The sequence below is a fragment of the Ricinus communis genome, chromosome 5, assembly GCF_019578655.1.
Source record: "Ricinus communis isolate WT05 ecotype wild-type chromosome 5, ASM1957865v1, whole genome shotgun sequence".
In the NCBI taxonomy this organism is placed as follows: domain Eukaryota; kingdom Viridiplantae; phylum Streptophyta; class Magnoliopsida; order Malpighiales; family Euphorbiaceae; genus Ricinus; species Ricinus communis.
In genome coordinates, this window is record NC_063260.1 from 19,671,758 (window position 1) to 19,698,137 (window position 26,380).

General features: G+C 31.6%; 4 protein-coding genes across 6 annotated transcripts; 2 read left to right on the top strand and 2 right to left on the bottom strand.

Annotated features, from left to right (window-relative positions):
- Nucleotides 1–920: 920 nt before the first annotated feature.
- LOC8262529 (uncharacterized protein At4g22758) lies at nucleotides 921–2,638 on the bottom strand. The gene is made up of 2 exons (XM_002527751.4): nucleotides 1,701–2,638; nucleotides 921–1,378 (listed from the first exon to the last, which is right to left on the bottom strand). The coding sequence occupies exons 1-2, from the start codon at nucleotides 1,933–1,935 to the stop codon at nucleotides 1,197–1,199; spliced, it is 417 nt and encodes a 138-aa protein (XP_002527797.1). The 5' UTR covers nucleotides 1,936–2,638; the 3' UTR covers nucleotides 921–1,196.
- Nucleotides 2,639–16,922: 14,284 nt separating this feature from the next.
- On the top strand, nucleotides 16,923–18,522 carry LOC8262530 (protein C2-DOMAIN ABA-RELATED 7). The gene is made up of 3 exons (XM_002527752.4): nucleotides 16,923–17,134; nucleotides 17,720–17,815; nucleotides 18,030–18,522. The coding sequence occupies exons 1-3, from the start codon at nucleotides 17,024–17,026 to the stop codon at nucleotides 18,336–18,338; spliced, it is 516 nt and encodes a 171-aa protein (XP_002527798.2). The 5' UTR covers nucleotides 16,923–17,023; the 3' UTR covers nucleotides 18,339–18,522.
- A 322-nt stretch (nucleotides 18,523–18,844) lies between these two features.
- LOC8262531 lies at nucleotides 18,845–21,490 on the bottom strand. 2 transcript variants are annotated; one of them, XM_048373889.1, is made up of 5 exons: nucleotides 21,391–21,490; nucleotides 20,216–20,490; nucleotides 19,773–19,906; nucleotides 19,554–19,651; nucleotides 18,913–19,439 (listed from the first exon to the last, which is right to left on the bottom strand). In XM_048373889.1, the coding sequence occupies exons 2-5, from the start codon at nucleotides 20,472–20,474 to the stop codon at nucleotides 19,235–19,237; spliced, it is 696 nt and encodes a 231-aa protein (XP_048229846.1). In that variant the 5' UTR covers nucleotides 20,475–20,490; nucleotides 21,391–21,490; the 3' UTR covers nucleotides 18,913–19,234. The 2 variants fall into 2 exon arrangements, with proteins under 2 accessions (XP_002527799.4, XP_048229846.1); XM_002527753.4 differs by lacking the exon at nucleotides 21,391–21,490 and having other exon boundaries at nucleotides 18,845–19,439; nucleotides 20,216–20,647.
- Nucleotides 21,491–21,554: 64 nt separating this feature from the next.
- LOC8262532 (phosphomannomutase/phosphoglucomutase) lies at nucleotides 21,555–26,094 on the top strand. Of its 2 annotated transcripts, XM_002527754.4 has the most exons (7): nucleotides 21,555–22,100; nucleotides 22,366–22,629; nucleotides 24,096–24,612; nucleotides 24,891–25,090; nucleotides 25,175–25,287; nucleotides 25,544–25,684; nucleotides 25,780–26,094. In XM_002527754.4, the coding sequence occupies exons 1-7, from the start codon at nucleotides 21,555–21,557 to the stop codon at nucleotides 25,859–25,861; spliced, it is 1,863 nt and encodes a 620-aa protein (XP_002527800.2). In that variant the 3' UTR covers nucleotides 25,862–26,094. The 2 variants fall into 2 exon arrangements, with proteins under 2 accessions (XP_002527800.2, XP_048229845.1); XM_048373888.1 differs by lacking the exon at nucleotides 25,780–26,094 and having other exon boundaries at nucleotides 25,175–25,320; nucleotides 25,544–25,683.
- Nucleotides 26,095–26,380: the final 286 nt, after the last annotated feature.

The window sequence follows — 26,380 nt, forward strand, 5'->3', positions numbered from 1 at the left end:
TATATCTTGTCTTCAATAATATTTGGGGTTGGTGTACTTCAGATGAAGATGGAATCTATCTTTAATATCATTAGAAATCACGAATAGCATGTTAAGGGTAAATACTACAGCCTAAAACAGATAACTATGTAACAGAAAAGCCAGGTAAATGCTACAGCCTAGCGAATTGCTGTGCTATAATTGCCAAAACAACGGTCATGCTTCATTGCTTTATCTTGAAAGCCAAGAGAGGGAATGCTATCAATTCATACGGAGCCTAACAGTCGGGAACTTTTCCAGGGGGAAAAAAGTCTAAAAAGGTATAGAGCCCCACGCTCCCTCACTGTGAGTAGCAAATTTTATTGACATCAGTTGCCCATGTGATGGTGGAAATTTGGCTGTCTGGGTCCACGCCAATATCAAAAATAGAAGACAAACTTTGATTTGGCTCAATGTCAGGTCAAAATTTGATTATAATTTACTTATTTAGAAATGTCAGGTCTAATTTAAAAAATTAGAATAACATTCCAAACTTGATTAGTAATGCAAGTTGCATCCAGTCGCAGTTGAAGAAGAGGGTTCACATCATTAGCAACTCAAGCTACAAAATGCACAAATTTCCAACTGCCACTGCCCAACTCACTTCTAACAAGACATCCTAAAAATAATTTCGCACAATCTATTAATTAGAATTGGAATGATACAATATAAGCAATTCACGCACGTGTTATTCATGGTTAAACAAAGCAAAGGCAACTTCTTTCTTTCTTCTTGCTTCGTATGAAAGCAAGAAGAAACTTCAAGTGCCAAACAATAGATATAATTCCCCTTGGAAGTTTTAACCTTTTAAGCATAAGATGCATTCCCAGTTAGTGTAAGAATATACTGTAAACAGCAAATAATATGCCATTTCAAAGTGCAAAACAAACTAAACAACCATCTACAGGGAAAAAAAAAGAGAGTTTTATTAGACACTTAAACAAATGTCTAATTTTATTCAAAAGCAAAAACTTCCTAAAGAGTACACATTTATTCCCTGAATAGCAAATCTTCTTCAGGTATCTGGTTCAAGCCAGAATTAGATCGAGAATAGCCCAAGAAACATAACCAAGATGACGAATTCAACTCGGCAAATTAAAATAACTGAATACTAAAAATGATAGAGAACAAATTCCATTACTTGGAAACTGATAATTGACAGAAAGGACATCTTCCATTTAGTGAGAAGATATCTTCAGATTAAGGGACTTGTTAATCCAAGACTTCCAACTACCACTCCCCTTCTGTGTAATTGCTGCATGGGGCCTTGCTCCATCATCCACCTTTACTGGCTGTGGCTTCTTGCATAGCATAAAATTCCGAAAACCAAACGATCCAATTGTTTCCCATGGGCTCAGAGCTGCAACAACATTCAACAGCTAAGTTAAAATTATTAAACTTATTAACCAATTTTAACCAAAATCCGCTGCAAGCACGCAATGACATTGAGGATGACATTTAAGAGCGGTTAACGTGTACATGCAGAATCTAAAAACAAAAAAAATCAACACATCAGAGAGTTACCGAAAAAAGGCTCTGTCTCTGTTTTTTCTAAACCGACTTGGGTTAAGAAAATGACCCTATACAGCAAATAACAAGCAAACAAACAAAACAAGAAGACTAAAATGATTTGAACACAATTAAAAACATAAAGGGCTAAAAGGCTAAAAGAAATTGCTTACCTTCCGAACCAGCATTGGCGCAATAAAGGAAGAAATCATTGAGATCAGAGCCAAGGATAGGAAGGCGACCTTCACGAGCATAAGACTTCAGAGCAGTATCAATAACAGAAGCAACAAGCTCTTCTTCATTAACAACAAACCGGATCGGACCAGCACTTCCCAACACTGTCACACTAATCAAGAACCTATTGCCCTTAGCAGCAGCCTGATTTTTCTTTGGCTTGTAAAGCAACATCTTTTTTCTTTTCTTTTTCTTCTTTTTCTTCGAGAATTAACAAATCTAAGCAAAGCCCTTTTGTTAATAAAAGAAAAAGATCTCGAATTTGAGGAATCGAATCAATTAATTGTTAAAACAGATAATTCGGCTTTTCTTTTCTTTTGTTCTTTAGACAAAAAATAAAACAAATTTTCTCAAGAATCGAAAATTGGGGATTGTATGGGAATTAAAGATTAGCTCAGGGGTCGACGCCAAGGCAGCGATAGTACCAGCCTTCTTTGCAAGATCCAAAAGCGAAAGCAGATGCAACAGAGACAAAGCCAAAGCTCACCCTTGATTGACAAAGGGAGAGCATGAAATTGATACTATTACTTAAGATTTCCACCATTCACAATGACAACAACTAAAAACTCGGTTCCTTCGTTGATCTATTTCTGTTGCAAGAATTAAACAAAAAGTGTGTTTATGTGAGTTTCTTTTCAGTATTCAGAAACACAAAACAGAGAGAAAAAAAACTGGAGAGAGAGAGAAGAGGGGGAGCTGAAGATTGGCGTAAAAAAAAAAAAAGGGTATTGTGGATTATTTATATGGAAAGAGCAGAGGGTGTGGGGCAAATTAGGGTTAGGGTTTTGTTGTTGGTTTTGTTATTCTTGTTGGATTTGGAATTCGAGAAAAAATAAATTAATTTTGTGGTGAAATTTTAGGTTTTGAAGAATTCTAAAGCGGCGTATGTATTCCGCGCCGACCTTAACTCTGTTTCTTTACTGGCGGTTCCCTACTCCATGGGGAACACGTTTCTTAACGTCCTTTTTCGTAATTTTCCAGCGATTTCAACGGATTAACCTTCTCTAATTTAACGTCATTCTTTCTTCTACGCGTTCTTTTCCTCGTCTCCTTGTTCTTATTATTGTGCAAAATACACCCGTAAGCTTTCCAATTTTTAATTAAAATATACTAACTTCTTAAATTTTAAACTAATTTAATTATATTTTTGAAGTTTAAAAATATAATAATTATATTCTTACAGAACTTAATATTAACGTTTCTTCATTAAAGTAAATATTTTTATCTATTAAAAATAAATAGTTAAAATTAATATATTTCATATTAAAAAGATATAAATTAAAGATAATTAGATTCTTTTTAGCATCTAATATAAAAAAAATCAATTTATTCTTAACATTTACTATTGGCACATGCACTAAGTAAAACAATTAAAGGCATTTAATATCATTTAATTAGTTGATGTGTCAACATAATTGCTTGAAATCTTTGTTGTAAATTTCAAAAAAGAAGACGAAGAAAATGGGATGGGTACCAGCAGTAGCTAAGAGAAAATTACTTAATTAGCTGATGTGTCGAAGAAAATTACTTAATACTAAGAGAAATATGATAGCCTATTTAGTAGCTGATGTGTCAAAGATCATTTCTTGAAATATTTGTAGATCTTATAAGATTTTAAATCCCATCACATTAATTAGACAAGTGGGGAGAACCAGAATTTGCTCATTCCCAAGTACCACTTCTACAAGCTAAGCTTACTCCATTTTAAGTTCTATTCTGTCTTCCTTTGCCTCTTTCACTTTGTAGTTAGATGAAATAGAAGAAAATACCTCTTTTCCTAAATAATTGAGGAATTTCATTTTTTATTTATTAATAGATTAATTTAGTGTAGTGTGATATCATGTCAGAAACAATTACTAGGAACTCAATCTAAAATATGCTAATAGTCTAAAATAAAGTTTAATTATATGCTAAGATTCCAATTTTGATATATTAAATGATATATTTAAAAATTTCACTTCTTTTTTTTAGTTCTTTTTATATATATTCTTTAAAAATATACGAGATCTAATAAGAACGTTTGCTTTTAAAACATATATAGAGATACACTTAAGTCTGTCTCAAATAGTAAAAGTAATTGCTCTATAAGTAAAAAATTTAAACTTGAGTTTTTTTCGTACGCATTAGGTAATAAATGTAAAAGATGTCTATTTTTTATTGACTATTTTTTCTTAATATATTTTTTATAATATTAAGGCATAAGTATTTTTAGCCTGATTAAAACATAGCCATAGATTAGGATATGAGTTAACAAAGATAAAGTGTAATTTTTGTATTTATTATATAATTAATTTATTAATTAATAAATTATTTTTTGAAATAATTAATTATAAATAATATATTAATTTTAATTTTATATTAACTTTTATATTAATTTTCAATTATATAATAATTTCTAACTCTGAAAGTTGACATATTAATTATAACATTGGTATTAATTATATTGATATATTTAATTTATATATATTTTAATATAATTCTTATATTATTGATAAAATCTTAAAATATCAAAAGTTTTATTAAGAAGATATTTAAAAATATTATTATTTTCTAAAACAATGATTAAGTAAAATTGATAATTCTATAACCATATTTTATATTATCATTTATAATTAAAATTACACCAATAATTATGCAACACATTGATAAATTACTAGTCTATTATATAAATGTCGGGCATAAAAGTTTTGGTATATAGAAAAGTAGTTTAATATGTGTTTATTCTGAATATAGACATTATATACAATTCAGTAATTCTTATATTTTTTGAATTAGTATATTTTGATTTGAAGTAGTGTAATGCATTAACTAATATATTTTTAAATTAAAAATCATTCTAATAAAACAATATTTGATAATTATTTTAAAATAAATTAAAAATATTTATAATTAAAATAATAAATTCCAGAACAAAAAAAATTTTATATGTCTCAATAACTTTGTCACGTACAGTGATGATATATCATTTTATGCTTTTTGCCTAATTAATTAATTAACTTAAGTTACTTTCCTAATTTAATAATAATTATAATTTTATAAACGGGCATTATTAATTATATTTTTAATATTATATAGTTCTTTTGGTTCACCTTAAGTTTTAGTCATTTTTGAATTATTAATTTAGTGAGTAATTATAAAAAGTATCTTCTATTATTTAATATATATATATATATATATATATATATATATTGTCACATGCAATTGATTTTCACATTTTATATTTTGAAACTATAATTATTATTGAGAATTGAATAAGGGTATTTTAGAGAAATAGTGAAAACCATTAATGACATTAACTGAAAAAGACCCATATTTCTTAATCTGCATGCAAACTTAAAATAAACTATTCTTTTAGGATAAAAACGTATTAACTAATAAGTTAGTTTCTATTTTAGATAGTAATTATTAATCTTGAAAAGTATATTAGTTATATTTTAATGTTAATTATTCATAATTGATAAATCAATTATAAAGTACTCTAAACATAAATTTATATATTTACTGTATTAATAGAATACTATAAACTTAATTAAAGGGAACTTAAAAATATTTAGTAGTATTATTATTGTTATTATTTTTCAAAATGTGATAAACAATTTTAAAATACTAAAATATTATTAAAATCTTGTAAATTCATTTTATAATAATTAATAATAAATTTTCTAAATTCTTATCAATTGATGGAAGAGCAAATCAAGACAGTAGGAAGCAAATATTCTTGGTTAGACAACCAGAAAACAAATCTAAGGTAAGATCCAGATCATATCTAAAAAGGTAAAATTAAAGTACTTAGAGTTTAGAGCCAGCCTAGCCTAATAACAGACGCATTGAGGGTGTTACTACATTTTATAGATAAATTTAAAATTTTAGGGCAACCAAACCCTTCATCGTATGAAAAATAAAGTGATTGAAAGACTATGTTCTCAACTCTTAACTATAATCAACAAACATCTTTTTGTCTCTTCCAACCCCTTTTGGAGATTTAAGTTTTTTGCATATTCATATCTTTTGCTAGTTTAATCATCAACTTCCACTAAAAAGTCACCACTTATGCATCCAATGGTGTAGAGTATTAAAGCATATAACTGCTTACATATGAACAAATGGTTTTTCTTTTAATGTACACAAAGATTCCCATCTTCAATGGTCAGAAATGAAAAGAATAACAACTTTGAATTAAATAATAGAGAACAATGTTATCCATTTTTTAATCAACACTTTTAATATCTTTTGGTGAAAAAAAATGTAACTGAATTCTTGGAGTCCAAGCCTATATATATTATATGCTAAATCGGTTATTATTTTCATAGCAACTATTAAATGATGGCTATCTTTGTTTAAAGTGTGCGAAGCATTTAGCCCCATAAAACAAAATAATGATTCTATGCAGTAATCAAGACAAATAATAAGTTTTTTTAGATAAATTTTTAGATAAATTCATCAGTTTATTATGTCATCTGTACACTTAATTAATTGTATATTTATTATTGTATTTTTATCGGTTGATTTATTTATTATTATTAACAACTAATGATTAAAATCCAACAATGAGAATGCAACAGTTAATAAATAGAGCAATATATTACTATAGAATTGATTTAATTTACATATGATATAATAGAGTGAGTCTAATTTAAATATATGAAATAGCACATTCAACAAATTTGTTTTCTAAGCAGTTTCTAAAAGAGCGATACATATATTTGATTTGATGGGGCGATATTCGTTTTTCTTTTGTTTATAATATATAGATTCGAATTTCGTTAATGTATCAATATAATAGCTCATTTTATTCGATTTGATTTTTTTTAAACTTTATTTCCATATAAAAATTTAAAGTGGAAAATTCTTGAAAGGGGGAAATTTCAATGGCTATATATGTAAATGTATTAATCAATCATAAGGTTAGCTGAAGTACTTGATACTGGAGAAAATCTTAGAGGATTGATGCTAAAATAAAGAATTTGAAGAGAGAATGGTAGATTGAAAGTTTCTGTATATTGATAACAATGATAATACAAAGAAGATATAGAGCTGTACAAGTTTATATAGGAAAGAAACATAGCTAATTCTTAGCCTACTAAAACGAGATTCTCCTATGTTAGAGGGATTACAACATAAGCTATCTAAGAAAATTCAACTAAATATTACAGCAATATTTCTTAATACCCCCCCTCAAGTTGGAGATTGAATAACATGAAGTCCCAACTTGTTACACAATGTCATAAACTGCTCCTTTCTTAAGGCTTTCGCAAAAATATCTACTAGTTGGAAACGAGTTGGAACATAGGAAGGACTAATCATTCTAGCTTGTAATTTTTCTTAAACTATATGACAATCTATTTCAATATGTTTCGTCCGTTAATGAAAAATGAAATTTGCTGCAATGTGCAATGCTGCTTTATTGTCACAAAATAGTGGTGTAGGAGATGTTTGTGGAATTCTCAAATCTTGTAATATAAATCGTAACCAAGTCAGTTCCAAACATGTATTAGCCATAGCCCGATATTCAGCCTCTGCTGATGATCTAGAAACATTTGCTTATTTTTTTGATTTCTATGAAATGAAAGAGTTGCTGAGAAAAATACAATATCCTGTAACTGACCTTCGTGTAGCATAAGAACTTCCCCAATATGAATCACAAAAGGCTTTAAAGCAAGTTAGAGGGCAGTAATAATCCTTGACCTGGTGTACCTTTGATGTATTTGAGTATCTGAATGGCAGCATCCCAATAGAGTTTATGAGGTTCATGCATGAATTGGCTCAATGTTCGAACAGAGTAAACTATATCTGGTCTTATGATAGTGAGATATATCAATATTCTAATTAATCTTTTGTATTTAGTTAGATCATTTAGCAATTATCCATCTGTAGAACTGAGTTTCAAATTCTGCTCCATTGAAAATTTATCTGGTCGAGCACCTATGAGACCTGAATCTTACAAAATGTCCAATGCATATTTTTTTTTGTGACATGAATATTCCTTTCTTGGATCGTGAAAATTCAATACCCAAAAAATATTTCAAGTCTCCAAGATCTTTAATACGAAAATATTTGAGAAGAAACTTTTTAAGGCTTTCCATTTCCTGCAAATTATTTCCTGTCAAAATAATATCGTCAACATAAATAAGAATTGCAGTGAAAGAGGTGCCTTGAGCCTTTGTGAAGAAAGACTAATAAGCTTTTGATTGTTGATAACCAGCCTTTTGAACAACATTTGAAAAAGTGAACCAATTCCTTGATGCTTGTTTGAGTCCATAAAGAGACTTGTTAAGTCGACATACAGTGTTCTCCCCCTGTCGACGAAGACCAGGTGGTGCTTTCATATATACGACTTCATGTAAATCACCATAAAGAAAAGTATTTTGGACATAATTGGTGGGTAAACCATTGTTGAGCAGCAGCGATAGTGAGAAGGCAATGGAGTGTTGTGAGTTTGGCTATAGGTGAAAATATCTATTGATTATCGACACCCTCAACCTAGGTGTATCCTTTGGCAACAAGACGAGCTTTGTAACGTTCAATGCTCCCATCAGATTGTACTTAATTTTGTAGACCCACTTGTAGCCGATTGGTTTTTGTCCAACAGGCAAAGGAACTAGATTCCATGTGTTATTTTTCTGTAATGCTTCTAGCTCCACATGCATGGCTTGTTGCCAATTTGGATCAAGGATAGCTTTAGCATATGATTTGGGCTCAGTGTGTACTGTAATGTTAGCTAAAAAGTGCGATGGGTAGGAGTAATGCAAGAAAATGAGAGAAAATTAGAAATAGGATATCGAGTACCTTTTCTAGAACTTGAGGTCGAGGTAGACTGATTGACTTGAGGAGACGTTACATAGTCTTTATGCCATACAAGACGCTGCTTGAAACAAGTAGGTTATGGTGAAACTATGATAGGATCTGAAGTGTCTAGATGAGTTGTATGATCATGTTCTAATTGAGGAGTTACATCTAGTTGGTTAAGCTGAGTGGGTAGCAGTATATTTATGTTTGGTGATTCAGTTTCTTGTGTTGGAGGAGATGGGTCATTTATAATAAATGGTTCAATGTGTGTATGTTCTTGTATGATGTCAAGAGAGTGATCAAGTGGCATATGAGTTGGAGGAGATAGAGTTGGAGTAGAAGAAAAAGAAAAAGTGGTTTCATAAAATCGAACATCCCGATTGACAAAGAACTTTTTATTATCTAGATCATAAAGCTTGTAGCCCCTTTGACCAATAGGATATCCAATAAAGATATAACATTTGGCACGAGAATAAAATTTATTAGTTGGATGAACAACAGTTGCATAACATAGGCAACCAAATATTCTTAAGTGATCAAAAGATGGTAGATGTTTATATAATAACTCAAAAGGAGATTTGGCAGATAATAATGGTGGTGGAAGTCGATTGATAAGATAAACAAAAGTTAAAACACATTCACCCTAAAAATCAAGTGGCAAGTGTGATTGAAAAAATAATGCACGAGCAATAGTAAGAATATGGCGATGCTTTCACTCGATAACTCCATTTTGTTATGGAGTGTACACGCAAGTGCGTTGATATTCTATGCCATGTGATTGAAAATAGTTTTTCATAGAAAGAAATTCAGAACCATTATCTACTCTAATAGCCTTAATATGGGCATAAAACTGAGTATAAATGAAACCAACGAAAGATTTTAAAATGTGTTGTGTTTCCGATTTATGTTGCATGAGAAATATCCATGTGCATCTAATAAAATCATCCACAATGGTGAGAAAGAAAACATTCCCCTAAATGTGTAGGAATTTTATGTGGTCCCCAAATATCACAATGTATTAATTCGAAAGCTGCATGAGTTGATATAGAACTTTAGGAAAATGGTAGTCTTGTTTGTTTAGCCATGGGACAAACAACACAATTATTATCATAAGAGAAATTATTTAAAGATAACAATGAAGAAACTAGTTTGAGACGAGATGGTGATGAATGTCCTAGACGCATATGCCATAGATTTGAAGAGTGAGAAACTTGATGAGATGTAGGTGTCCTTTGCAACAGAGACATATAATATAGACCATTGTATTGTTTACCCGAGCCAATCATCTTCCCCGTATTCAAGTCCTGCAAGATACAAAAAGATGGAAATAAAATGGCACAACAGTTTAAAGCATCAGTAATTTTGCTTGTAGACATCAAATTTAAATTAAAAAAAGGGAAACATAAAACATTGTTTAGAGTTATGTCAGAATTGAATGGTACAATCCCCATTGAAGTTATGGGTTCGAATGATCCAGTTGGTAGATTAACAACAGGCACTGAGGGAGACTTTGTTTGTGTAAGGTGCATAGGGTCAGAAACAATGTGATATGTGGCTCCGCTATCCAAAATCCAAGGTTTTGTAAACACATAATTAATTGAAGTATTAGAAAAAGGGAACAGACTTGCAACGTTTGCTTGGACATTGCTATTACTAGAAGCAAGATTTGGAGACATCATGGAAATGGCATGAGCGAGCTGTTGAAGCTGTTCTGTGGAGAGACCAAAAAGAGATTTGGAAAAATCCCGTGTATTGGAAAGATTGACATCTGATTGAAAAGAGTCTGTAGCATTTGCAGTTGGAAAGAAATTATTGTGAGGCCCGCGTTACTATTGTTGTGATTGATTTTGTCGATTGTTATGCGTTCTTGTGTTGTTGAGAGCCCATGTGCCATCTTTATATTTACAGCGATCCTCTGTATGACCTTTCTTGTCATAAAATTTACAAGTGGAATTTAAGAGTTCTATAATTCTCAATTGTATGGCCATCTCTATTACAGTGATCACAATACTTATTTTTAGAGTTGTTTGAGTTATTTGTTCGACCTGGAACTGTAGTTGCAATGAAAAAAATTTAGTTGATTCTGAGGTCATTTGTTGTTGCGTTTCATCTTGGATGACCAGAGAGTATGCTTGACGTACATTAGGCAATGGTGACATCATCATGATATTTGTACGAATAGTGTTGTAAGCATCATTCAGTCCCATAAAGAATTGCATTAATCGATATTCCTCTCTCTGATCATTATGTGCTTTCATCTGATTGCAGGTGGTAAGCTTTTGGCAAGCCTCCAATTCATCCTAAGGGCCTTTAATTTTTGTGAAGTATGCCGAAATTGTCATGGAACCCTGTAAGAGAGAGGCTAAAGATTTTTGAATTTTATATACTGTAGGTGCATTCTTGTGTAAAAATTGGTCTTTGAAATCTTCCTATACTTGTTGGGCTGATTTGGCATGAATAACTTCTTTGGCTAGATCAGGTTCAACGACATGAGTTAGCCATGATAAGATCAGGCTATTGCATTGATTCCATATAGCATATTCTGTAGGTTTATCAATTTCTGAAGGTGGCTGAATGGATCCATGAATGAAGCCAATTTTATTTTTAGCTATGAGAGCATGAATCATATATTTACTCCATGATGAATAATTTAAGCCATTTAATTTTGTGGAACAAGTATATGGCCAGGTTGATCAGATGGGTGAATAAAGAATGAGTTTGATGGGTCTATGGTAGAATTCATATTTTTGGTGTTTGGATGGATTTTTGAAGATTCTGATGATGTTTTAGTAGTCATATTATCTGTTGATATATTAAAAAATGAATAATTAGGTGCCAGAATATTGCTATGATACCATGCTAAAATAAAGAATTTGAAGAGAGAATGGTAGATTGAACGTTTCTTTATATTCTATATTTTCGTTGCTCTTCTAGTAGCCCGTCTTTTATGTGGCTATAGTTTCTTTATTGCTTAATTTATAGAAGTATTCTTCATCAATTTTATTTTCATATTATATTAATAAAATTACTAACTTATCCAAAAAAGAAACATAAGATGATATTTTTTTTTTCTTTATAGTCATGATAGAACAAAATTTTATATTCTTCATTAAGAGACATTTTATTATTGAAAATCAAAAACTTGAGCGTAACATATTTTAATAATTTATCATGATTTTATACAACTTTCATGTGCAAATTCCCAAAATAGATTTTCCTCAAGAAACTGAATAACAGATCACGGATATAATCCATTTTAAATGTCAAAAAACCAACCATACAATTCTTTCTTGCATAAGACATGCTTACACCTACCAATTTATTGCTACAAGTGTAAGCGGTCTATATCCGTGGTAGCCTAAATTAAGTCCATGTCAAAACGATCCGTTTGTCCTTTTCTTTTTTCTAATGAATAACAGAAGCTTGTCTTAATTCGATTAAAAAAATTTAGCACTTCAATTAATTGATTAACAAAAATTGAAGAATGTGCATAATCGCACACTCAATTAATACGTTTAAGAAATTTTCTTTCAAAATTTAGTCACAAATTTCAAACACAAGCTAATTAATAGAATCGGAACCAAATTACTCAGTTTGAGCCCGGACACGCGGTTTCATTTGTCGTAAGGACCACTAAAATCTATTCAGAAAGAGAAGCATGGCTCTTTGCCTTGCAGTATATGAATTTGGAATATACTTACTACCCCATTTCCTTCTGTAAAAAAAGAAAAAAAAAGAATATATACTATATTATATTATTTTCAATAGATATTTTAAATAATTTCTATATAATCTTTAAAAATATCTCTTCAATATTTATATTCTAAATAAATCTTGTTTTAAGAAAATTATAAATAAAGTTTTCATCCAAACTAAAAGTTCAGAAACTTAGATTTTTCTTTTTTTCTTTTTCTCTTTTGATTTTTTAATTATCTTGCCACTACATATCTTTTACTTCTATTTTTAATTAATTTGGTTAACTGAACTCATATTTAACTGAATATTTGATTTAGTTTTTTAGTGAAAAATTTAGGAAAAGGTGGATAAGTCTTTGAATTTTTTGGCTGACGTGGAATTAAATTTCTAAATATTCTAAGCATTGAAAAATCTCAATTATACTTTTAATATTTAAAAAATAAAATAATTATATTTTTTAGATTTGACTCTACTTTTAATTAATAATAACAGTTGATTTTTTTTATTAATGTAAAAAAGAAATTATTATTTTATAAATTTTATTTATTAAAAGATACTTCTTTAGATGCAAAAAAATATAAGTTGAAAAGGATTAAAATAATTTTTTTTAACACCTAAATTTAACTGAATCTCATATTATTACATGAAGAGATAGAGAGAGTTAATTTTAATGATTAATTTTCTATTTTTTTTAATTTAAAAATTTAATTAAATTAATTTTTTAAAATTTACAAATCTAAGTACATTTTAATCGAAAATTTAAAAACTTATTTAAATTTTTATTAAATGTTTTATTTTTTTATTTATCTCAATTCGATTAACCGAATCGTTAGTCTAGTCTGATAATCCAGTGTGTAAAACGAATGAACCCCAAATATTTCTTCCCCATCATTTTGAATCATTATATATTATTTTAATTTTCACTTTTCTTTGTTTATAGGACAGCAAATTTCTTGTGAATAGCAACGAATCATCAACAGAGTCGCAGGACTATTGTGTTGTGCTCCCCTGCAGAAGCATATAAATTATCGAACAATTCTTAATTAAGTTTCACCAATTCATAGAATTATTAGTTGCCGCTTCTCTTGTCATTTGAGCCTCGATTTAATTAATAAATCATCAAAGAACAGATTTTATTCTTGTTTAATTGGGATGAGAAATTATAATTAAAATATTTACTTTTTAAATTATTTTCAGAGACAACCATATATGTTTTCCTATGAATTAAACTTTACAAACTATTTATTTATATATGCGTACATGAGATCTTAGTATGCGGCCAAAGATGTAAAAAGAATTTCCGAGACTTATTAATATAATTAAAAAATACTTGATAAAATTTTATAACCATATACTTCATTTATTTTAACAATTGAGTCATATTAAATATATAGATTTAATAAAAAACATTTTTATCTATCAAATAAGAAAATAAAATGGTAACAGTAAGCATTGAATTACATTATCATTTATAAATTTAGAAGTATATGAAATACGTCAGGCAAGTGATAAGTATTTGGTGGACAGTTTGAGGCTTACGGCTAGCTTCTGCACTGGATCTACACTTGCTCCATACTCTCTGTTTGTTTATGCTTATTGTACTACCTCCACATGCATTTTTTTAATCACCAAGGAAAAGATGCATGTGCAAGCAAGCCAAGTTTCTTATCCAATTCCACCACTGAAAAGGGCCCGCAAACGCTACATTAGATAATATTTTCTCCCCATTCACTCTTTTAAGAGAGAGCGTATAATTGGTGCCTAGCAAAGCTTAATCTTTCATATTTGTTGGCAAAGTCAAACTTTAGTTCAAGTTTCCTCAGCTACAGAAGATTACTTCTCAATCCCTTTTTATATTTCTAACATATATTTGTTAAGATGCGTTTTGACTTCAGATAGGGTGTCAATTTCTTTTGACAGAATGCTGTCCAGAAAGCCAAATTGGCTCTTAACTAGGATTAGGTAGGGAGAACAAAGAAGAACCTGTTTCATTTCATTTTCAATTCATTTATTGCGTGTGTTTATGTGTGAAAAATCAAATGTAGTAGGTAGGGAATAAATCAAAGAACACAAACCAGGCTATTTAATTTGAAATTGGGGAAGCTCTGACTTGAGAGATGTTAGTTAGAGAAAAAGACAATAATAATTGATGGAGACCCGGTTAATGCGAATTGAGAACTCGTTTATATGTAGGAACCGCCAAAATAGCTAAACTTGGTTTCACGAATATAACTAAACCTGGTTTCTTACATACTTAAATGGACAACTCACTGCTCGTTTAGCCACGACACATGATGACTCTCAGAAATGTAAAATCCACTGCTCTCCTTAATTTTAGCACCATTCATTCTACTTAGCAGTTAACACCAAGACATCACCTATAGATACCTTAAATCAGTCTAGTACAGAACTAGTGCAATGCCAACAACAGCCCTTAAATCACTTCTATCTGAATCTTACAGATCAAACAGCAAGTCTTACTCTCAGTGACTTCATAATCAAGTGAAAAAAGAATGCGGTGGGAAGGCGATATGTACGGTTTTGATTAGAATATATGACTCCATATGGCCCACGTTGAAGCCTTCTTTTCTTTCCTTTTCTCCCAGCATGCACCTGCCAATTATGTCACATTCGTCTAGCTAAACAATTAAAATTCTGCCGTCTATTTTCGTCTGGATTCCTGCAGAAATGTCAGTATTTAACTCGCTTTGAGTTCTTGACGTCTCTATTTTTTTTTTCTTTTGAGCAACAACTTTGACGTCTCTATTTCATGCCTCTTATATATTGAATTCAATAACTAATTAACTCGATAAGGAAATGTTTATGTTTTTGAGTCTCGACACATATGATATACCTTAGTTTCCTATTCATAGATACAATTTTCTTGATTCATACAGAAATCAATATGCTATAACTCCTATGATGCATTACTCTCTAGCAGGAAAAGAAGCCTCATTCAAAGAATTGCCTCGAACCTGTCATATTGTGTCGATGTTTTAGCTGGCAAATTCCAATAAACGCCAATCAGCCGAGTAGCTCTAGGTGCAATGCACTCGCCTGCAGAAATAAATTCACAGTGCAGAAGATTGCCTCGTGGCTTGATAATTTCATTCTTTTTCAAACTTCTAAGAAAAAGAAAAGAATACTTAACTAAAATACTTGGGTTATTCTATGATTCCATAACCATACATGATTAATACAGTTGACAGAACGTGTCAAAGTTAACAAGGATACGAAGATGCCTCAAAAATCATGAAAATGTAAGGGTAGATAAGCAAGTCCTTTGGTTTCAGTCAATAATAAGTACGGTTAAGGGAATAGTAATGGGCATCAGTGACCAACTTGGCTCATTAAATTTAGGTCAACTGTCTTAATACTATAAATGATTAGATCTTCCTTAATTTCTGAGCAAAAAAGCCAAACCAACGATTCTTTTTTAATTTTCCTGACATTAAATTATCATAACAATCTAACTTCTTCACCTGCGGCTCGCAATCAAGTTTAATATTTTACATGGAAGACAAATTTGATTTAAATAGCTTTGGAATCTGTTTATGAGTTTTTCCTACAATTATAAATTTATAGTGTCAGTGGAAGGAATCTTGCACGGACGAACGCTTGAGGGAGTGAATATTAATTATCTGTGATTTGCCAACAATATTATGGTCAGCTATTTAGAAATTAATTAAAACTCATATTGCAATAGATGAGTGGCACTTGCCTCTGAGAATAAAACCAGGAATATCCAACCAATTAATCATTAATTGTCATATCTCAATCATAGATCTCACCGGAAGTAATTAATATTCATATTGTAATAGATGCATGGCCCTTGCCTCTGACAATAAAACCTGGAATATGCGAACAATTAATCATTAAATAATCTAACTGTAATTTCTCAATCATAGATCTCACCAAATATATTGTTCTAAAAGTATTAATTTAGTTTCTAACTATCACTTGCATGTGAAGTCTGTGAGTCGTAAACTGTTTAGATGCTTTGAAATTTATAGAGATGTAATGTTTCAAACCTATCGATAATTAGATGAATTCAGTAATACTTCTCATTTTCCTGTCTCATGTTGTTATCTAGAAGATTACATGCAGAGCATTTAAAATAAGCCCATGTGAAGAATTCATCCCACTGACAACAAGGATTACCTGTTTTCGGTTTATCTGAAACCTTACATTACACCAGATGGCGATATAAAGAAGCAAGAAATGGAGTGATAAGAAAATTAGAACTTCTGATTAAGATTTTATACTAATAAAGTGTTTTCATGCCATCTTCACATAACACAAGCACTCTCTCATTGCCCCGCCAATAAGTCACATGGGCAAGTGATTTTCGTATAATTTCTCCACATGGAGAGTAATAGAAAAGTGAAGAAGATAACCAGTCCGATATTAGTCAAATCAAATGAGATGGAAAAATCGAAAGGACAAAACAAAAAGAAAAAAGGAAAGAAGAGAGACTAATTTTCTAATACAAAAGAGTGTGATGACGCGATGGAATTACAACCTCACAAATCATACTATCATGAGCTCACAGACGAGCGAACGCAATGGTGAGCCACGAGGCCTTATGTCCTTATGGAAATGACACGTAGCACAACATATCAAATTTGGAAGGTTGTACATAGATTCCAAAGGTGGGGCCCTCCTTTTGTTTTGTTTTGTTTTGCTTTTTTTTTTTTTCTTGGTAGTCTGAGTTTTATGTCATTACATGATTTTAGTCTGAATCAACTTCTCTTCTTGAATCTTGAGGCATTATTTTGCAATGGAAAACATTCTTGGACTTCTGAGGATAAGAGTAAAAAGAGGTGTAAATCTTGCTGTTCGTGATCTTGGTGCCAGCGATCCTTTTGTTGTCGTCAACATGGGTCACCAGGTCTCTCATATTTTTTTTTTCTTTTGATTTAAATTATGTGGTATTGAATCTTATTTTAAATTAATATTTGAATGATCTGGGATTTATCATTTCTGTGTTAGATGACTTGAGATGATTAATTTGATTCTGCTCAATCACTACATTTAGCTTCATCTTTTACAAGTACTTTTCTTTTGAGAAATATCTAAACTTTTGCTCCTTTCTGTTTTTCTCTTCTGGTAATCATTTAAGGGAAATTGGTAAACTTAATTTGTTGATGAAAAGGGCACTCGTGTTCGTATATGTTTAAAATGGTAAGAAATACTGTTTTAGCTTGACACTTTTCAGAGAAATCACCTCGTTGCAGAAAGTAATCGGACTCTGTTTTGGAATTTTCACGACTAAAAAATTGCCAAATCTATGATCCTTCTGAGTCACCGACTGTTTGTTTGATCAACTTTGAGCTCGTGAAAGAATTGTTTTACTGGTTCTGTTTCTCAAGTCTTTACATATGATGATGTCATCTTGTTGGAAAATAAAAGAAAAGAAATTTAGACTTGTGTGCTGTTATTCCTCCCTTCTGATGTAATTAAGAAGTTGGTGCAGACATTGAAGACTCGAGTGGTGAAAAAGAACTGCAATCCTGAATGGAATGAAGAATTAACTCTTTCCATTGAAGATCCCATTGTTCCAATAAAACTAGTAAGTGATTTCCTTGCATTATGGATTGTGTTCTTTATGCAGCCATGTAACCTATTTTAAGAGGCAAGAAATCCTAATTATTTTCTTGCATTAGATTTTTTTTTCTTAAGAAAATATCGTTTCTCTTTTCTCTCCTTGATATCGCTATGAAGAAGATGAACAATGGATATCTTGAGGCTTCTCTAATTGCATCACTTCTGGTTTCCTTTTGCAGGCAGTTTTTGACAAAGATACGTTCACTTTGGATGACAAGATGGGCGATGCACACATTGATATCAAACCATACATTGCGAGTCTTAAGATGGGCTTGCAAACTCTCCCTAATGGCTGTGTGGTCTCCAGAGTTCAGCCGAGCAAGGATAATTGCCTTGCCGATGAAAGTTGCATTGTGTGGAACAATGGCAAAATCACTCAAGATATGCATCTCAGATTAAGAAATGTAGAGAGTGGTGAAGTGGAAGTTCAAGTCGAATGGCTTGATGTTCCTGGCTGCAGGACACTGGAGGTTGAAGGTATCAGCTAAACATTATTAGCCTTATATCTGCGACATGTTTGTATATGGACTCAACTTCCATGACTTTGCTTGAAATGAGTTTCTAGTTACTCGTATATGTAATGAATAAACAGAAAGACATTAACACTGAGAATCTTTAGCATCACATATATATATAACAGGTGGCCATGCTGCCAATTGCTTGTGCTGAAAACTGCTTATACAATATGTATTTTCCTTTTCCTTAACATTGAAAATGTAACCTAATTGATTTGCAAGATGTGTTTTTCAAGATGAAGAAACTTCTGAAAACACCATGGAATCAGTAGAAGATATAAAATGCAATTGAGGAAATGAATTACTAGATTTTAGCATTCATGTCATCCTCAACCCTGAATAATTGCCCTGATTTTACCATTAATTCCTCTTCTGCGAATTTGATTTCTGTATATAATTCCTGATTCTTGACTTTTTGAAACCTCAAACGTCAGAGAACTGCTTGGGGTGCTGCAATGTACACCTGAAATTAGATTAAATGAAGGAATAACTAAAATCTTATTTCATTTTGTGGCCTCTGTTCTTACAAGTGATATCTTTGTTGTAATCTTTCCATTTAATGTGCATGTTCCTCCATAAAAGCTTGAAATTCATATACCATAAAGCAAACCATAATCAGCTTTACAATAAACCTGAATCCACAAGCTACAGTAGTTAGAAATGCAAGGATTTTGATTATCTTATTACAAGAGAAAAGAGAAAAAAAAACATAAAGAAATGTTGGGTGATGGTCACAGCCGAACAAGAAATTATGTGGATCATCTTCATTGTCCTTTCATTGTCTTCTCATTCTTTTGTTATCAATAATCCATAACTAATCAAAAGGAACAGAATCTCCTTTCGACTAGATCTTCACATTCTGTAAATAACTACTCATTAAGAATTTCTTTCAATCCATCAGAAATCACCAGTTGTGGAGTGGGAATCAAAGAAGCAGGTGATTCCCCTGGAGTGAACTCTCCATTATCAATCATCGGCTGCCCTCTAATCATGTCTGCTTCTCCATTTTCATTCATCACAACCATGTTACATGGAATTCTTTTTGCAAAGAATTCTCTATCCTTTTTCTGATGCCTGTCTCCAAACACAATTTTTTGTTTATGAACCATTGGTACCAAAAAGAAAAAAAAAAAAAAAGAAGTAGAAACCATAACCTATGTTAATATGCAAATACTTTTCACATTTTACCTGTCAAAGATAACCCATGTGGCATGAAGGCTAGAAATTTTTTCAGCCACCATAAGTCTCAAGGGGAACCCCATTACCACTTCCTTTTGTAGCTTAACCTGCACTGGATGCAAACAGATTCAAAATATGTTTTTGGTTTTTCCCTCACTTTTCTTTTTAATCTGTAATATAGCTACAGTACAGATACATAAAATACATAGAGAGTAGTTGACACCGTACCCCAAATCTTTTGCAGTGGTCTACCACTGCTTGAAGCTTTAGATATTTGGGATCGATCATTGACTCACTCGTCGCTTGCACCATAGATAATTCTTCAAACTCCACTCCCCATACCTCTGGGGTCTTTGAGGACACTATATATTTCAAAGAAGCACAATGTTATATGTGAAACTAATTGCCAATTAGCTGAAGTAGATAATCGTCTAGACACAAGGCATCGATGCCGTGTTTTGGAAGGATGTTCTATTGTGAACATATCCTTCCTTCGCTTCTAAGTTCAAAATCATGTTTTCTTATCATAAACATGAAATCTTGCCAATTATATTAAATTTGAGAGTAGCCCTCCTTTAAAACCTATCTATCTATCTATATATATATACAACTCAATTTTCACAAATATGATGTGTACTTGAACGAGAAAATTAAACTATACGTATACTCACAAGGAATATTAAGCCATGGCATGAATCCGAGAAGAGTTACAGTATAACCAGCAGCCGTAATATTTTCAAGAGCCCACATAAGTGGTTCTATACTGAACTCTCTAAGTGCATCCATAACAATGACTACATGTGGAGTTTTGTTAGATGAGCTAGGAGATTCTTGGTGTATAAGAGAATCTTTAAGTGATTTCTGACTGCTACTGAAAGGCATTGGCACTGATGAGAAGTTAAATTCTCTTCTTCTCAATGAAACAACCATTTCCAGGTTATGATCTGAGGAAAATAAATAATTAAACACAAGAAAGAAAATTATTTCCCTTAAGAAAATGATTAAACTTCGAGGGAAGGATAAGTGAAACATGTTTTGAGCCTTTAATTTATAGTTAAAAGTAATGAATTGTCCTTATGGAAAACAGGTGCAAATAACCTTGAAGTTGGATGCAAAACCTAGGAATACATTGTTCTTGTAAAAACCCAGATGCTTATCTTCATATGTTAGCATGATATTACCTAGACAAAAATGTATGTCCAATTGTATATGGTGTCATAAATCACTATATATAGGAGGGCTAATACTATTATGACACATCAGTGGAGGGTACCATGTGACATTAATGGGATTGAAAAAACAATAGAAGCTTAGTTATCGACAAATAAAGATTAGTCTTTACAAAACATTATTTGTTTTATACTATATTGATCTTAGCTTAATATTTATCTTTTCCTGCTCACTTGAAAAAGAAAAAGATATTCTTTCAAAAAAAGAAAGAAAAAGAAAAGATATCAAAAGAACTTTGCGTATTAATTTGGCCCAAGTAGCCATGTGAATTCCTAAACATGAGCATGGCCATTGGGCCAAAATCTTCTTCAATGGCCTTATCAAATGGGCTTGATTGCTGGAAATAACTTGGCAAATACCAAATTAAGGTTATGACAATATCCCAGTGATGACCATACTTCCAAATTTGTTCGTTTGGACTTAAGTCATGCTATGCAATTCTTTCCGAGCAACCTTTAGAATTAGAACATGCAAAGAATATCCCTTGTTCATTTCAGATATGCAGAAATATCAACTGCATAGATATCATGAAACTAGAATAAGGACATGCATTGGACAAAACAAAGAAAACTGAAACAATACGTAGAAAAAAAAAATCTAAAATTGTTTGGAAGCTTGTATAATAGATATTTTTCTTTTCCAGGATGGCTACGAATTGTAAGGTTATCGTTGTATGGTTAATCTCAACATCTTATCTTCCCAACTTAGTCTCTTCTTGGTCCAGAAAAGCTTCGCCTTTTCAAAAATTGGATTTTCAAACTAAGCTGTTGATCAGAATCGATGGCTCACACTGCAACATCCTCAATTTCCCTGCAAAACAATGTCCCAAATACAAGCTTCAAATCTCCACCATCACCACCAACAAAACCATTTCAGAATAATATTAAATTTTCATTTCCACCCCTGACATTAACTAAAGTTACACGAATAAAATCTTCAAGCACTACAAAGTACAATGAAGTTATTGTTGATGAAGAAATGGACAAGGTCAGGAGACTTCAAAATGGCTCAGATGTTCGTGGAGTGGCGTTGGAAGGCGAGAAAGGTAGGACCGTGGATCTTACTCCACCGGCCGTGGAAGCCATTGCGGAGAGTTTTGGGGAGTGGGTCATAAATGGCTTGGAAAAGGAAAAAGGACGTGTAGTTGAGGATGTCAGAGTCTCGCTTGGTAAAGATCCAAGAGTAACAGGAGCTTCTTTGAGCGTAGCTGTGTTTGCTGGACTTTCTCGTGCTGGTTGTATGGTGTTTGATATGGGACTGGCTACTACTCCTGCTTGTTTTATGAGCACATTGCTGCATCCTTTTGCCTATGATGCTTCTATAATGGTATAGTTGAGCACCAAGCTATCCTTTTTGTTTCCTTATTGAATTTGGGATGGATAATCCTTTCATATACAGATGGGGCGTTTGGATTGCATTTGGCAAAAGCACTTTTGAAAACAAAAATTCATTTTTTTTGGAGTTTCATAAAACCACTAATATGACCAAGCCAAACCCTAATTGATCTTAAATTTAGAATCATTTCATATTCAAGTGGTTGGGTGTAGGGATTAAATGGTGAGGTATTACTTTGAAATAATATGTTTTGCAGATGACAGCTTCACACCTGCCATACACTCGAAATGGTCTAAAATTTTTTACAAAGAAAGGAGGGCTAACCTCGCCGGAGGTAGAGGAGATATGCGAGAAAGCAGCACGGAAGTATGCGAACAGGCTTATGAAAGTGTCGACATTATTAAATACTCCACCAACGAGAGTGGATTTTATGAGCACTTATGCGAAGCATCTCCGGGACATCATCAAGGAGAGGGTGAACCATCCCTTGCACTATGACACCCCTCTCAAAGGATTTCAGGTTTAACTCTATTTATACACTTCATAATGTGTTTTGTTCTTTATCAAACTGTGCAGACATTCATCTACAAATAAGTTATAAGGAAAGCATATATCGCATTATCCTAATTCTATGTTAGGAATTTTGAGAGCCAGAGAGCAAACCTGTGGTGCAAGTTATAACGATATATATATATAAACACTTTAAGCATTATAAATTGATATAAAATGTATTGACGTTTACCGTTTAAATCTAATTGTACACTAATCCTAATTGCATGTTTAATATTTTAATCAGATTGACTTACTTTAAATAAAAACATAGATATTAAAATGATAATTAATGCTTACTAATATTTTTAGTTTTTAATTTTTAATAATAATTTTAAGTAAAATATACATGCAAAAACTTAAGTGTAATAATTTTCTTAAAAAATTTGTATATTAAATTGTGATTGATACAGATACATTATAAATAAAATAGTTAATATATATATAATTTTAATTCAATTATATTTAATAATTGAAAATCATAAAAGAGTTTAACTTTTTAAACTAAATTTGTATTTAGTAAAATTATTAATATTAATTACTATTAAATTAAATTAACAAATAACTAAATTAACCTTGATAGAATATTTGTCCTTTTCTCCTTCTCTTTATAGTTTTATATATTAAAATTATGTCATAAATTTAGAAAAACGATACTTCTTGGATTCAACTGTTCTTGTGAGAGTCTTTACTTCCTTTAAATATACTTCAGATGCCAAAAAGATATATAAAATCCAATTTTTTAAAATCCTACCAATAAATTAGTAGTTTAGCTTTTCTCTCTTTTTTTTTCTATAATTTAATCTTAGTAGTTTAGTTTTTGAAAATCAGTTTTCTAACCTCTAACATTATGAAGTGGGATTCTTGTTCTCAATTTTGTTTTCTGTCAGAAGTTGGAGGAAAGGAGGCTAGATCCCTAAAAGAACTATTTTTATTCTCTATTTTCAAGTGCCGAGGGAAGGAAGAAAAAGAAAACGGCAGTCAAAACTATAATTTTCTAAAATAGAAGGTTTATGCTTATAACCAAGTTGCTTTTTCTTCCTCCTTTTTCTTTGAAAAAAATATCAGAAATATTTATATCTTTTGTTTTTCTATTAAATTTATAATATTTTTTATTTTTACTGTTATTAAAATATTAAAAAGTATAATTTTTAATTTTTTTTTCAAATTGACCGGTTTACTTTTGATTTTCTTTCCCAAAGAACAATGGAACATAACAAAAGAAATTAAGAAACAATTTAAAAAAAGAAATTTACACAGTAAAAACAGTATTTTTAATTGATTTTAGGATATTTTTGAAAAGTTGCCTTTTCTTTTTCTCCCCAAGATTATTTTCTTATAAAAGAGAAATCATTTCATAGGATTTCCTCTCAGAAATAATTGAATTTAACACTTGTACATAGTTCAATAATTCTGTCTCATAAATACCTCTTGCAGATCATTGTCAATGCTGGAAATGGATCAGGAGGTTTCTTCACATGGGATGTACTAGACAAGCTTGGTGCAGACACCTTTGGTTCCCTACACTTAAATCCAGATGGAATGTTCCCTAATCACATTCCCAATCCCGAGGACAAAACCGCCATGGCACTTACGAGAGCTGCTGTCCTGGATAATTCGGCTGATCTTGGAATTGTCTTCGATACAGACGTTGACCGAAGTGGTGTTGTCGATAGCAAAGGTAATCCAATTAATGGTGACAAGCTCATTGCCTTGATGTCTGCTATTGTCCTGAGAGAACACCCTGGAACTACTATAGTGACTGATGCAAGAACAAGCATGGCGCTTTCAAGATTTATTACTGATAGAGGTGGCCAACATTGCTTATACCGCGTTGGTTATAGAAATGTGATTGATAAGGGAGTTCACCTTAATGAGGATGGGATTGAAGCACATCTTATGATGGAAACATCAGGACATGGTGCTCTTAAAGAGAATTATTTCTTAGATGATGGTAAGATGTTTTGCATTTTTCAACAATTTTAGTTGAATATAGCAAGGTAGAAAGTGATTTTAAAATTTGATCAATAATAAGGTGTCTAGTCAAGAAGATTAAGAGTTATAAATTCTGACAGTTCCTTTTGCTTTTAAAACTTTTTGAAAATTGCAAATGGATGAGTAAAACTATAAATTCTTTAATTGAATAGGTATATTCTGCAATTTAATAATGCCATTTAAATATATAGTCCAGCTAATACGGGAGGTTAGTTAACAGTTCAGTCTTATTTGTAGGGGCGTATATGGTAGTGAAAATTATCATTGAAATGGTACGAATGAAACTAGCCGGATCCGATGAAGGTATTGGTAGTCTTATAAAAGATCTAGAAGAACCAAGAGAAGTTATAGAGTTAAGAATGAATGTAATATCTGAGCCTCGACATGCCAAGGCAAAAGCTGTTGAGGTTATCGAGAAATTCCGAAACTTTATTGAGGTACACACATGTGAACTACTTTTTGGCTTTCTGGAAACATTGAAAGATAGCTCATGCTCACGGTAGATCCATACTTTGTCACAGGAGGGAAAACTTGAAGGGTGGGAATTGGACTACTGTGGAGATTGCTGGGTAAGTGATGGCTGCCTCGTCGACTCAAACGACACTCCAGCTGCTGTTGATGCTTACATGTACAGGTGCAGTAAACGCCGCTTGTTACAGTAGTTTTGGTAATATATACTTCAAAGTAGATTCTCTTTCCTAGAAGAAATCTATATCAATCTTTTATAATTCATTTTTGGTAAATTAGACATGTTTAGATGAGCTGAATAATAGAATTTGAACTCCTATTCTACTGCATTATGAATTACGAGGCGGATAAAATTAGGCCAGTGCCTCTTTGTTTCTGAGAAGAATTCATAGTAAAGGATGTAAATCTTTTTCCAAGAACAGGACAAAAGTATCTGATGAAGAACATGGACAACATGGTTGGGTACACCTGAGGCAGAGCATTCACAACCCCAACATTGCTGTAAATATGCAATCAATGGTGCCTGGAGCTTGTCAATCTATGACAGAAGTTCTAAGAGATAAGTACGTCGCGCTGCCTAATTGGGGGTATTAGCAAACAATTTATATCAAGTTCAGTCTGCCTTGAAAGCTTATATACTTGTTAAAAATCTTGTCAGGTTTCTCGTGGCAAGCGGAATTGACAAATTTCTAGATATCACTCAGATCGATAAGTATGCGAATACTGGAATTGCGAAATGAGATCAAGAAGTCAAGAATAGACGGCACAAGATTATTTTAGGGCACAAGTTATAGCCAATCAACTTTAATTAATGTACAGTGAGCATGTGTATACTGCAGTTGGAAATGCATGAAAATCAAGCGAGTCTTATTAGAATCATAGAGAATATTATGTATATGTATATGGGAAAATCTCTGGTATGGCTCTATACAAGTTCAAGTGAAAATTGAGATCGTATAGAGTTTTTACATAATCAATCATCTCTCCATCCTTTCAATTAAAAATGGGAAGTTCATGAGATAAAATTTCTATAATCTGTATCATAAATTGTTTTCACAAATATTGCTGACCAGTTGTAAATTAATGCATGCAATTATATATTCTTTCCTTTAAGTGTGGTTTATTTCGTATTCTTCATTTCTTTTATGCTAGTCATTTCTAATAATCAATATCATATAAGCTGTTACAAATCTGAGAAAGCACAAGTCTTTCATTTTGTCTCATTTTCTTTAATTTTTAATAATTCAATTCATTATATA

Coding starts and splice junctions, on each gene's coding strand:
- LOC8262532 (XM_002527754.4), top strand. CDS start 21,555: ATGGCTCACACTGCAACATCCTCAATTTCCCTGCAAAACAATGTCCCA. Junction 24,613..24,890: donor GAATTATTTCTTAGATGATG/GTAAGATGTTTT, acceptor TCTTATTTGTAG/GGGCGTATATGGTAGTGAAA. Junction 25,685..25,779: donor ACAGAAGTTCTAAGAGATAA/GTACGTCGCGCT, acceptor AAATCTTGTCAG/GTTTCTCGTGGCAAGCGGAA.
- LOC8262529 (XM_002527751.4), bottom strand. CDS start 1,935: ATGTTGCTTTACAAGCCAAAGAAAAATCAGGCTGCTGCTAAGGGCAAT. Junction 1,379..1,700: donor CGCCAATGCTGGTTCGGAAG/GTAAGCAATTTC, acceptor ATGTTGTTGCAG/CTCTGAGCCCATGGGAAACA.
- LOC8262530 (XM_002527752.4), top strand. CDS start 17,024: ATGGAAAACATTCTTGGACTTCTGAGGATAAGAGTAAAAAGAGGTGTA. Junction 17,135..17,719: donor TCGTCAACATGGGTCACCAG/GTCTCTCATATT, acceptor AAGTTGGTGCAG/ACATTGAAGACTCGAGTGGT. Junction 17,816..18,029: donor CCATTGTTCCAATAAAACTA/GTAAGTGATTTC, acceptor TTCCTTTTGCAG/GCAGTTTTTGACAAAGATAC.
- LOC8262531 (XM_002527753.4), bottom strand. CDS start 20,576: ATGTTTCACTTATCCTTCCCTCGAAGTTTAATCATTTTCTTAAGGGAA. Junction 19,907..20,215: donor GCCATGGCTTAATATTCCTT/GTGAGTATACGT, acceptor TGAAATATATAG/TGTCCTCAAAGACCCCAGAG. Junction 19,652..19,772: donor ACCACTGCAAAAGATTTGGG/GTACGGTGTCAA, acceptor CATCCAGTGCAG/GTTAAGCTACAAAAGGAAGT.